The sequence below is a fragment of the Pelophylax lessonae genome, assembly GCF_965119305.1.
Source record: "Pelophylax lessonae genome assembly, chromosome: 2".
Lineage (NCBI taxonomy): Eukaryota > Metazoa > Chordata > Amphibia > Anura > Ranidae > Pelophylax > Pelophylax lessonae.
The window spans coordinates 133,909,821-133,923,709 of NC_138769.1; the positions used below are offsets into that span (position 1 = coordinate 133,909,821).

General features: G+C 40.2%; 1 protein-coding gene across 1 annotated transcript in view; it reads right to left on the reverse strand.

The window, feature by feature from the left end:
• Positions 1–13,889, reverse strand: part of HIP1 (huntingtin interacting protein 1) — a 260,017-nt gene that overhangs the window by 44,022 nt on the left and 202,106 nt on the right. The window contains exons 18-21 of the mRNA XM_082244525.1: positions 7,972–8,104; positions 7,804–7,890; positions 5,909–5,998; positions 4,697–4,833 (exon numbers count right to left, since the gene is read on the reverse strand). Coding sequence (XP_082100651.1) covers positions 4,697–4,833; positions 5,909–5,998; positions 7,804–7,890; positions 7,972–8,104 — 447 coding nt within the window. The remainder of the gene's footprint in view (positions 1–4,696; positions 4,834–5,908; positions 5,999–7,803; positions 7,891–7,971; positions 8,105–13,889) is intronic.

Below are 13,889 nucleotides of genomic sequence, written 5' to 3' on the forward strand. Positions count from 1 at the left end.
AGCAATAAGAAGCTGGGTTGTGTGAGGGATAGCGTCAGTAAAGTCCCTGGGGAAGTCCTGGATAGAAAATGAAAATTTCACTCTCCCTGAGTTCCCCTGATATTACTGATTAGCACTGAAAATGTAAATTGATCCTTTTCGTCAGGACTCAATAAAAGCTTGTGGTACAGCCAAGAGTAATATTTATGGAAATTTTAAAATTAGCGTGAAATATAATTACGACTGGGATCTCTAGTTCTTGGCACAGAAGTTCTAACCAAAGTAGGTCACGTCACTAGAGGTCCCTTCTGTACCATAATTACACCAGATTACTAATGACTGTGTAAATACTACAGTTAATCAAACATTATTATCCCTGTACAACACAGCTGCTGGGAAAAGATGCGATTACAACTCCTTGTGAAATACTTTAAAGTGGAGCTGCTAATACAGAAAAATACAACTTTTCTCAAAGTGAAATTAAAAAAGGTATTATGCTCTGAACCAAAAGAAACTTTCCTGTTTACACATCTCTTATTCAAAAGGATGACAATAGATGAGCAGAATTGTCAAATTTCACAGGACAAATTTGATCCAACCTCTTGTATGCCGTGCACAGGTTCTCCCTCATATAACTCATACCCTGGTTTAGTACTGCTTGTTTGTTAGGAAAAAGCCCAATAATCAAAAAATAGAACCTTATGTTTAATGGAGAACAAATTATTTCAAGCCAATTATGAAACATTTCTTTCTCCTGTTTATCTGCTGTCACCCTGTCATCCCTAACACATATATTTTTAAATGTTGAGGGAAGTTCTTGCAATATACTATAAGATACAGTATCTCACAAAAGTGAGTACACCCCTCACATTTTTGTAAATATTGTACTATATCTTTTCATGTGACAACACTGAAGAAATTACACTTTGCTACAATGTAAAGTAGTGAGTGTGCAGCTTGTATAACAGTGCAAATTTGCTGTCCCCTCAAAATAACTCAACACACAGCCATTAATGTCTAAACCGCTAGCAACAAAAGTGAGTACACCGCTAAGTGACATTGTCCAAATTGGGCCCATAGTGTAAATATTTTGTGTGGCCACCATTATTTTTCAGCACTGCCTTAACCCTCTTGGGCATGGAGTTCACCAGAGCTTCACAGGTTGCCACTGGAGTCCTCTTCCTACCCCCCATGATGACATCACGGAGCTGGTGGATGTTAGAAACCTTGCGCTCCTCCAACTCCCATTTGAGGATGCCCAGCAAATACTCCATAGGGTTTAGATCTGGAGACACCTTTATCCTCAATTTCTTTAGCAAGGCAGTGGTCATCTTGTTGGAATACTGCCCTGCGGCCCAGTCTACCAAGGGAGGGGATCATGTTCTGCTTCAGTATGTCATAGTACATGTTGGTATTCATGGTTCCCTCAATGAACTGTAGCTGCCCAGTGCCCGCAGTGCTTATGCAGCCCAAGACCACGACACTCCCACCACCTTGCTTGACTGTAGGCAAGACACACTTGTCTTTGTACTCCTCACCTGGTTGCTGCCACACATGCTTGACACTATCTGAACCAAATAAGTTTATCTTGGTCTCATCAGGCCACAGGACATGGTTCCAGTAATCCCTGTGCTTAGTCTGCTTGTCTTCAGCAAACTGTTTGCAGGCTTTCTTGTGCATCATTTTTAGAAGAGGCTTCCTTCTGGGATGACAGCCATGGAGACAAATTTGATGCAGTGTATGCAGAGATGTATAGTAACTAAGTAGAACTACTTCACTACTGTACTTAAGTACCGAAAGGCGGTATCTGTACTTTCCTGGAGTAGAATTTTTTTCTCCTACTTCCACTTTTAATTCACTACATTTTTTCGATGATTTCAATACTTCTACTCTGATATTTTTGTGCTGTGTCGTGGACATTAATAGGGCTTGTACTGAAAAGTACAAATGCGCAGCTCTCCTGTATAACGATTTACCAAGCGCTCGGCGATAAAGAAAGGAACAGACGCGCTAGGTCATTTCGATGCCATCTGCCAGGTCTCTCTCCATTGGATATGTATGTGTGTGCATGTGTGTAAGAGCAAGTGTTTGTGTGTGAGAGGTTATGTGTCTCTTAGCTGCTGTGTGAGCTTGTGTGTGTGTGTGAGTGTGTGTGTGTATGTCTGTGTGTGTGTGAGTGTGTGTGTATGTCTGTGTGTGTGAGAGTGTGTGTGTGTGTGTGTGTATGCCTTCTTCTGTGTCCTCTGTGTTCTGTGTGTCAGGGCAGGCTTGTTTTATTTACAGAAAGGGAGTTACAGGGAGTGGCTTCACAACCACCAATCACAGACACGTATACATTCAAAAAGCACAATAGAAGCCGTGGAGTACATGCCCATGAATGAACAAGAGCAAACAAAAGATTCAACTGCCATAAGAAGCACATGGCTTTCATTGTTCATTGTTCATTCATGTCAGTCCATAAACATATACTCCATTACTTGTTGGTGGGTCTTCATCAAACATGATTCATATATAAACCATTTTTGATAGTGACCATTCTATTTGTTCCAGTTGATGAGGCTTTATCTGCATAAGATAATAGCAGCAGCCCCCCCAGTCACACCGATCGAATGTGACTATAAGGAGCCATCTATTAATCTTGGTAAAATAAGACCTAGATCTATGCGATGGACTCTCTTTGCTACAAGTATTGTGCCATCTCATCCAGTGGAAGATTTTCACCAACAAGTCTTCCCTGCAATGACAGTTAAAGTGATAATCACTGTAAATATCGATTATCGGTAAAACCGACACTGGGAGACATAATGACTATTTAAACTAAAGAAATGTCTATCAAAATTTCCACAACAGCTGCATAGTTACTCGTTACTATTATAAAAATTACCATTGCCAGAACAGTAGATGGCAGGTTTCATGAAGCTCAAAACATGTGTATTATCAGCGCATACGAAAATAAATGCTACTGTATGTATAATTAAAAGCTGCATTTGAAATAATAAAAAACAATATGATGTTCAAACTTTTGACTTCTTTCTTTAATAACTACATAACACAGTACTTGTACTTTTACTTTCAGTACTTGAGTAGCAATTTTTTTTTCAAAACTACTGGTACTTTTACTTTCAGTACTTGAGTAGCAAAATTTAAAAAAAAACTACTTGCAATACTTAAGTACAAAAAATGTTGAATACTTTAGTACTTCTACTCAAGTCACTTTTTGATTGAGCACTTCCACTTCTACTTAAGTAACTTTTTGATCGAGCACTTGTACTTTTACTCAAGTATGGGTTTTGAGTACTTTATACAACTCTGAGTGTATAGCGTAAAGCCTGAGCACTGACAGGCTGACTCCGCACCCTTTCAACCTTTGCAGCAATGCAGGCAGAACTCATAGGTCTATTTCCCAAAGACAACCTCTGGATATAATGCTGAGCATGTGCACTCAACTTCTTTGGTGGACCATGGCGAGGCCTGTTCTGAGTAGAAGCTGTCCTTGTAAACCCCTGTATGGTCTTGGCCCCCCATGCTACAGCTTAGTTTCAGGCCCTTGGCAATCTCATTTTTTTTTTCTTGGTGTCCCTGAGTGGGCCCGAAGGCAATCTTCTTATAGCCTAGGCCATCTTAATGTAAAGCAACAGTTCTTTTTTTCAGATCCTCAGAAAGTTCTTTGCATGAAGTGCCATGTTGAACTTCCATTGACCAGTATGAAAGAGTGAGAGCGATAACATCAAATTTAACACACCTGCTCCCCATTCACACCTGAGACCTTGTAACACTAATGAGTCACATGACACCGGGGAGGGAAAATGGCTAAATGGGCTCAATTTGGACATGGTCACTTAAGAGTGTACTCACTTTTGTTGCCAGCAGTTTCGACATTAATGGCTGTGTGTTGAGTTATTTTGAGGGGACAACAAGTTTACACTGTCATACAAGCTGTACACACATCACTTTAAATTGTAGCAAAGTGTAATTTCTTCAGTGTTATCACATGAAAAGATATAATAAAATATTTACAAAAATGTGAGGGGTGTACTCACCTCTGTGAGATACAGTATATATATATATATAAACACATACATATTTATAGGTGGTGGGACCAAGTTCAACTTATACAGTTGGAGGTTTGCATGCACTTTCAATTGCTTGTATATACTCTAGATCTTCCAGTCATTTTGTCATACTGTTGTAACTAAAAGTAACCTCTGCCTAAAGATTTCTTTACCATATGCATAGTTTGTATTTACCAGGTTCCAAAGAGGTTCACGTTAAAAAATAAGTTGTCACACAAAAATTGTAGCTTAAGGCATCTCTCTGGAATGTGTTGGAAATGTTTTGCTTACTTTTGCAAACTACCTTTGGCACTGTCAATCACTACATTTTTTAAAGGTACTAAGATTTGGGTCTGATTAAAACTAAAAAACAGAAAAAAGGCACAAAGGTGACGTTGTTGGTCATGGTGCCTGATCCAAGCTCTTGTTTGTTGTCTCCATAAAAGTCAAATTTGAATGGTTGCTACTGACAAATTAAATTGAGGGTATATTTTTTTTAGAACATAAAATAAAAGTGCCTAAAGGAACCAGTAAGACAATTAATTTTCTCCCAGCTAAGTGTCAGCTAGAATTTAGGTATCATTTTCTGTCCATTGTATGCATCTTTTTTAATAGCATCAGCACCTGGTCCTCAGTATCCAACTCTGGCAGTCATCCACCTTTACCTGAGCGATATCAGCTATCAACTTCAGTGTGGCCGTAATTTGACTGCAGTCCACTTCATTCTCTGCTTTTTTATTCCGTAGACCCGAAAGACAGTTAAGAGCTTCTGTGCCACATGTCCGACAGCTGTCACTTAACTCTGATATAAAAAAAAAAGTACAAATTAGAACAGCAGTATTGAGGAATCTGTGATGGATATAATGCTTAAAACACACATATATAATTAATATCCTAAAAATATTATTTTCTCCTGGAGTTCTGTCTTAAGGTGTCTCACCATTTACACTTATTGCACCTGGCTAAGGTTTGATCCCTAGGACAAACTTCTAATTTTATTGCATCTAAACATTTATTAATCTGTTCTCTATCAACTAACTCTAGCAAATACACAGGCTGGTGAATTATTTAAGTTAGTATAGGAATAAATAAAGCCTCGCAGTCATGATAAGATCGGAAATTCAGGCTAAACAAATATTGTCTAAATACAAGGGGTTTACTTATTTGAATCTTGAGTCCTTCCAGGTCTGTGCAGTAGTCTAGTTGGAAATACCTGCACTTTGCCTCTCTGCTGGAGTTTCCTGTAATAAAGACTGACCACTGCTGCTCTCTTTTCTTGTGCAGGGTAAATATTGCTGACCTCTATTCTAACTATGTTAGTGGCCTGGCTGCCATGCTGGTCCAAGGACTTAAATACATTTTGAATGTATAAACTAGAAATATGCATTCAACAAGCTAATCAAAACGTATGATAAGAACCCTTTTTCAGTAGGCTACATAGTCAGCATGACAGCCAGGCAACTAGCAATTTTTATAACACAGGTCAATAATGGCAATCTACAAACATCCCCAGCAGAGGTTTCCTTGAAGTGAGAGAATTTATGGTAAAGTAACCAGATGAAATGGGAAACTGAGATCTGACAGAATGGGGAATAGAGAACTAGTCAGTGACTTAATTTGCCAACACCCAGATGTGAGTTATGAATGTACTTCAATGTAGAGCTGTTACATGCAGAACCTAATTTCTACCACAAGATGTCCTAAGTCTCCTGGGTTAAATAATGCCTAGTGTCACCCAACCAGGAAGGCTGAGAATATATTGTGAGTACAGGGCATCATGGGTTTGCCCCACAGTGCCTGGCATTCAGGAATAAAAATGTAATAGCTTAAAAAATGCAGAATTTCACTGGACACTAGCATAAGCATTAGATACTCACTGTCAGACGTTCTGGTCTGAGCTCCTTGTAGGATCACATCACTGATTCTATGTGCAAACTGAACCAGACTCGGCAACAAGCAGTTCACATCTAGGAATAGAGATACATAAGCAGATAAATCTGTGATTTTCATATACAAACTGCATGTGATGCAATTTATATCTGTATAAAATGTCTTTCTTTTCAATTATCCAGGGTTACAAAAAAATAAATATGCAAGTGTGTATGTGAAATACTGCGCCTGCCCTTGTGATGATAAAAAACTCAACTTTGGGTAATTTCGCTGTCAATTTACGTGTATGCCTAAATTCAGAAATGGGGTATAGTGAGGCACTACTATCCTTGTTTTGCACCAATTGATAAATAATTTTAAAGTAGAGCCATAGGATTAAAAACAATATTTAAAGTGCAATTGAGGCTTTTCAGGTGCAATCAAATGTTATATTCAAAAATAGAGTATAATATAGCACTATTATCCTTATTATACACAAGTTAGTTGGTATTAAACCTTTAAATTGTAATAAATAATTTAAAGTGCAATTGTGCAATTCCGAGTGCAATCAAGAAAAATTGTGCAAAAAAATTGCAAAATGTATAGATCCCAAAGTGCATGTAGGTGTGCAAATAATTATTAAGTTAACTCAACAACTCATTTAAAGTGAATAAGTGCATAAGAAATGTTACAGTATTGTGCCTATTTTGTGAGCACGGATTACTCACCAAGAGCAAAACCTATTTTAAAAGCACGGATCACTCCAAAACGGGACAGAGATTTCACACAGTTTTTTTTATTGCATATTAATCTTATATTTTGGTATACACATGCATGGACTTTTTGTGCTATATCACATTGCACTCATTATAAACCCTTTTTCCATACTGCTATTAATTAATTTATTTATTTATTTATTTATGTATATTTACTGAGTACTCACTCATGAATATATTGCACCTTGTCACTTGAGCATAATATATTGTATCTTTATTATAAATTTTATTCACAAAACAGGCATAATACTGTAACATTTCTTATGCACTTATTCACTTTAAATGAGTTGTTGAGTTAACTTAATAATTATATGCACACCTACATGCACTTTGGGATCTATACATTTTGCAATTTTTGCACAATTTGTCTTGACTGCACTCAGAATTGCACAATTGCACTTTAAATTATTTATTATAATTGAATGGTTTAATACCCACTAACTTGTGTATAATAAGGATAATAGTGCTATATTATACTCTAATTTTGAATATAGCATACACTCAAATTTGATTGCACCTGAAAAGGCACAAATGCACTTTAAATATTGAATATTGTTTTTAATCCTATGGCTCTTCTTTAAAATTATTTATCAATTGGTGCAAAACAAGGGTAGTAGCGCCTCACTATACTCCAAAAAAATAAATATGGCTAAACATATGACAGCATCCCAAACCATAGTGCCACAGCTACTAGTATTTGTAGGTTTGTGGGCATTCAGAAACATTCTGTTCATATTCGTAAAGAAGAAATCAAGGCTGATGGAAAAAAATGAACACTATAAAACATTAGATAAAACAAGGTTTTGTGTGATATGTAGGATGGAAAGTCACCTCCATGGCCTGTATGAACCTCTGATAACATGATTACATATACATTTAGTGCATTTATTTAACAACAAAATATGAAATGATATCTATACTGTATGGCAGCCAAATCAATACTTTATTTCCATTGGAAACCTAGCAATATGAAAGGCTGCAAAGACTTATCATGTAAAACCTTCTGTACTGCACTCCATTTTGCCTGCCCTCTGGTTTGATCAGGCCACTCTGGCTATAGTGCATTTCCTCCACTTGCCTGCTATACTCTTTACATCTTTTGGTCCTTTCCCATCCTTTCTTCTCACCTGAAGTTTCCGACACATGTTTTTTCCACGCCTCCTCTAGTTTCTCTGTGCTCTCTACAGCTGCTACTGTTCTGGAGATTAGAAAGTCTGGAAGGGAAAACATGATGTTTGGCTTTAGAATGGTGATGTCTATACTGCAGATGTATTTGCCTTTCACTGTGTACTCACCTGTAGATACGCTGCCACTGGTATAGAGTGGCTCATCTAGTTGTTGGAGTGATTCCTGTATGATGGACTCTGCTTCCTGTAGGATGCGCTGTACAACACCATCTTCAATTTCCTTTACTTGTGCTTGGCTTTCCTATGTAGATACGGAAATATTATGCCTTGCATATTAGTAATTTAACCACCTCCGTACCACCATGTAGTGAAAAAAAATGGTGTGGAGATAGATGTGTACTTCTGGAGTGCCATTTATAAAGGCACTTCAGAAAACACATTTGGATGGGCAGTGCATTATGAACCATGACCTGAGCTGTGATTGGGCAGCTCAGATCACAATGATACTGTACCTTGTGATCGCTGTAAATCAATCTTACAGCCATGGTAAGTGAACAAACTAGTAGTGTTTACAAACAGTCAGCCCATTCACAACAGAGGAAACTCCCTCTTCTCAATTGTAAATAGGCTGAATTTTTGTAAACAAAGCACGAAGGAGGAACGGCCGATCAAAGGTAAATGTGGGGGGTCTTAAAGGTCCACTGACCACCAATAATGGTGGAATCAGTTTTAAAGGTGAAAAGGGTTTAATGTTCCACAGACTATCAATAATTGAGAGGTTATATCATTTTTTTAGCCTTGATTGTCAAATGCATATGTGTGGAAGCAGCAAAAGTTGGTTCCAACACTCAGCAGCCACCCATAAGCATCCACACCGCACTACTGCATCCTGCCAACACATTGATCAAGCTGACAGCTCAGTAATGGCTTCTGATCAGGAGCAGGTAGGACGAGCTCCCAATCATGTAACTGTGAAAATGCCTCCCTGCCTTGTCACTTAAAGACCCACTTAAAAACTGCCAGCAGCTGCCAAAAAAGGGTAATGGTTGGAGGGGCTTAGAGTGCAACTAACCACCAATGATTATTATTTTTTTCCTTACAGGTTGAGATATAAAATGCCACTGGCCACCATGATTGTGAGGTAATTGATTTTAAGGTCGTGGTGGGGGTTATTAATGTGCCACTGGCTGTCTATAATTGTGGGATCCTATTTTAAGGGTAAAACAGGAGAGAGGACCAAGAATTCAAACACAACCAAGAATACACGTTCTGTCTCCTTTCAATCTTTAAAAGAACAGCCCACCCAAAAGTAATACTATAATTATAGGCAAAGCCTGTAGCCGAGTCAGCCCTTGGCTTCTTGTGCTAAAGCCATATTTACCAAATCTGCTCTGTCTACCTGGGAGTTTTTCTCATTGTGAATGCATCAAGACAGAAGTAAAGGGGAGCCAAGTGCATTGTTGGAACATTAGTAGTTTGAAAAAACCAAGAGACAGTAGATTGTCCTTGATAAGTACCTATATTTGTTTTTACCAACATTTTTTGAAGATGTTTACCCGTGTACAATTCATTAGTAAGACCTCATCTGGAGTATGCAGTTCAGTTTTTGGCAACGGTTCATAAAAAGGATATTGGGGGATTAGTGAAAGTGCAGAGAAGGGCAACCAAAACTGATAAGAGGCATGGAGGAGCTCAGCTATGAGAAAAGATAAGAGGAACTGAATGTACTCTCTTTTGACACGAGGAGATTAACCTCCCTGGTGGTATGATTCTTGTCAGGGTCCGGACTGGTAGCAGGAGCGGTGCAGGGAGTGGATCCGCTGTGTCAGTGAGGGATTGGCGTGGACCGTACCGGAGGATCGGTTCTAAATAGTTACTGGTTTTCACCAGAGCCCGCCGCAAGGCGGGATGGGCTTGCTGCGGCGGTAACTACCAGGTCGTGTCCTCTGGTAGCGGCTCAACCTCACCGACTGCTGATATAGGCGTAGTACAAAAGGGACAGGCAGAGGCGTAGTCAGACGTAGCAAAGGTCAGGGCAGGCAGCACAGGTTCAGAGGCGATAGTCGTTAGCAAAGGGTTCGGCAACAGGCAAAGGATTACACAAATAACGCTTTCACTAAGGCAACAAGGCAACAAAGATCCGGCAATGGCTGGAAGGGGCAGGTCACTTATATAGGAAACAGGAAACAGGTCACAGGAAACAGGTCACAGGAAACAGGAAACAGGTCACAGGTCACAGGAAACAGGAAGGGAGGTTTGGACCAGGCACCAATTACTGGTGCACAGGCCCCTTAAATTTCAAACGACCTGCGCGCGCGCGCCCTATGGTGCAGGGGCGCGCGCTCCGGGAACCATGTGAGCGGGGAGCGGAGGAGGGAGCCGGAGCGGGGAGCGGAGGAGGGAGCCGGAGCGGGCACAGGTGAGTGGATCTGGAACGAACGCTGCGAGCGCTCCGGTCCAGAAGCAGGGACCGGAGCGCTCAGCGTTACAATTCTTTTGGATTTTAGGTGCTGAAAGCGGTACCATTATTTTGCATGTAATTCTTGTGAATGAGCAGCCCAAACCAACTGTAAACATTTATTATATATATTATATATATATATATATATATATGTATACATATATTATATTATGTATACAGTTGGTTTGGGCTGCTCATTCACAAGAATTACGTATATATATATATATATATATATATATATATATATGTGTGTGTATATATGTAGATATATATATATATATATCTATCTATATGTATATATATATATATATATATATATATATATATATATATATATATATTTACATAAAAAGTACAGTAAACATGCAGGAAAAGGCACTGGGGGGCAATGTAATGTGATTTTTTTTTATTTTGAATGGTATCAGTGTGTTTGTTGTGTTTTACATTTGAATTTGCCGCCGGTTCCACCCCCCTGCAAACGTCATGTCGCCGGAGACGGAAGCCGAGGCTCGCAGACGATCGGGAGGAAGCTCCGCCGCCGCATACCGCCCGCATTCTTCGCTGGATCCCGGAGAAAAGGTAAGTAAAACCTCTACCAGGATCCAGCGATCTTCCTAGCAGTACCCCGAGTGTGGCTCGGGAATCTAACCCCGAGTCACGCTCGGGAATACTGCTAGGAAGGTTAAGGGGGGATATGATCAATGTGTACAAATACATAAGGGGTCCATATAGTGAACTTAGTGTTGAGTTTTTCATTTTAACGAGGACAAAGGGGCACTCTTTACGTCTGGAGGAAAAGAGATTTCATCTCCAAATATGAAAGGGCTTCTTCACAGTAAGAGCTGTGAAAATGTGGAATAATTGCGCCCTTAAGAGGCAGTTCTGGCCAGCTCAGTAGATTTTTTTCAGAAAGGCCTGGATTCTTTCCTAGATACACATAATATAACTGAATATTAATATTTATAGGTAAAGTTGATCCAAGGAACATCCAATTGCCTCTTGGGGGATTAGGAAGGAATTTTTTCACCGATGGAGCAAATTGGATCATGCTTTATTGGGTTTTTTCCTTCTTTTGGGCCAACTGTGGGTATAGGATTGTATAATTTTGTTTTCCTTCTGTTGGTTCAAATATGATGGACTTGTGTCTTTTTTCAATCAGACTAACTATTTAACTATTTGTTGTTTTCTGTAGTACTCTTTGGAAGCTGGGTTGCTTGCTTGCTTGCTTTCTCAACAAAGACTGGGCAGGAGAAGGGCACTGTGGTAGAGTGAGGATTGTGGACCACAAACATTTAGCCTTTGGTCTGTTACTATATAGCCTTATAGTGTTTTTTCTGAACTAGATGCTGCTACTTATGTTGCAAGCATTGCTGTGTGTAAGCCTTCTGGGAATAGGGTGGACGTCCCTAAATAAAGAAGGGCATAGGGTGGAGATTCCTAAGAAAGAAATTGCCTTGCCAAAAGTAAATTTTATAACCAATGTTGCAATGTTGTTACAACAAATGAGGCAGCTTTCATGATTGAGGTTGCTGCATAGAGAAGCAGTATTTGTGTTAGTGATTCAAGTGTTTTTCTAGAAAATGGTCTGGAAGTGTCAAATGAAATTAGGTGCTTACCCAGCGATACTGTCAGGAGAGATAAGAGGCATATTCTAAATATTGTCAAGAGAGCCAGTCAAGGGTGCAATGTCAATGTTTTTGTACACCTTGGCATCAATGATTTGTCCCAGAAAAATGTGCTTTCTGTACAAATGACTTTCTCCTTAAATTGCATTAAAGAAAGATATTTTAAAACTGAACTCCAAGGAAATTAAAATGCTTCTTGCAGGGTAAGGAGCATTGGGTAAGGGTAAAAAAATGCTCATTTAGGAGGACTAGGGGCAGCTCTCACAGACTCTTTCCAAGTTGTACGTCCAGTCAGGCCCGTCGCGTCAAGGCAGGCAAAACAAGCAATTGCTTGGGGCCCCGTGCTGGCCTGGGGCCCCAAGACCCAAGACACAGACTGACATGATCCCAAAAACCCAAAACACAAAGCCGCGCGCCGCGCCTCACATACACAGGCCGGCCTCACAACACACAGGCGGCCTGTGACAGGCTGGCAGGCGGGCGCACAGCGGAGGAGCGGCATGACATCACACTGCGCCGGCTCGCTAGGGGGAGAGTGTGCAGCGGCGGCGCGCATCTGCGCAGTGCGCACCAGCCCCGTCCCAGCCTAGGCATTCTAAACCGCGCGCGGGAGTGGCGCCACCCCACCAGGCCCGCGAACTTCGCCAGAGAGAGACACACCACGAGTCATCACATCCTCCTCACACATGTGGACCGGACCAGGCCAGCGACAGGTATGATCACACTGACAGTCTGTTACTCCATTTTTTCATGCAAAAATTTGACCAATTCATCTCTCTACACTTTTCCAGACCATGTAGCAACTTCCCCATTTGACATGCTTAATTACACATACAGTGAGAAGCTACTGGATTTGTACAGTAATTTAAGCATTGCTTTGCGTGTCTACTCCTGACTCTCCCTGTGTCAGTGGCCTCTGTTGAGAGGAGCTTTTCAGCTTTGAAGCTGATAAAAAATTACATGAGGTCCACCATGGGCCAAGAAAGGCTCCCAGGACTGGCACTTATGTCAATTGAGGGTGATGTTCACCAGTCTTTGGACATGGAGGACATTGTGATTGCCTTTGCAGAAAACAAGGCTCGCAAACAACAGTTTTAGATAATTTGCACATGTTTGTGAGAACTGAAAAATGTTAATGTGAGTGTGTGTGTGTGTGTGTAAGTATGTTAGATTTAGTTATTGTGCACTTTTTAATGTATATTTGATTTTATGGTACAGTGGTGTTTTTTGCAAATGTTCAATTTGTTGAAAATGTTCAAATTTCAAATATTTTTTCAAGCATTATTTGCACTGTACTCATTTTTTATTTATATAAAGTGTGGGTGACTTTAAACTGTATGGCTATGCTGTGGTTCCTGTAGGCTTTGCGTGTGTGTGGGGGGGCCTCCATGTCCATTTTGCTTGGGGCTCCCAAATTCCTTCAAACGGCCCTGCGTCCAGTCCCTGCAGACTCTTCTTCTCGGGAGTTGCAGGTGTTCTGAGTCATCAAGACCAACGCGGGGCCCAAAGCCTTGCATTAAATGTGAAGATGCCATGGGACGGTCCACTGCCATGCATATGGGAGTAAATGAGGGCTCCGTCTGCCAGGGGAGCAGAGGACTAGGTAGGTAAAACTGTCATTCTTGGTCCCCTCAACATAAACAAGCATTTAAATCTTGAAGTACGGGGGCAGCCCCACTACCAGGGAAGATTTTTTTCCCCCTAGATATAGGTTTTAATTATAGGGTATTTGTTAATGCTGAATATTACCGGGGTTTTAAAATTGTACTTGCAAGCAGAAATATGTTGAGGTATCGAAAGGGGTTTCTCTAAAACAATAATCTAAAAGCTCAATTAGAAGAGATCATATTTTAGACCTGGTACTGACAAATGGGGATTGATTGTCATATGTTGAGGTAGGAGAAGGTTTGGGGTTAATTTTGAAATAAATAAATTAACAGGTTAGCGTAAAAATGCCAGGGGTCAATAAACGGTGAGCACAAGTATCCTTTATAGCAGGG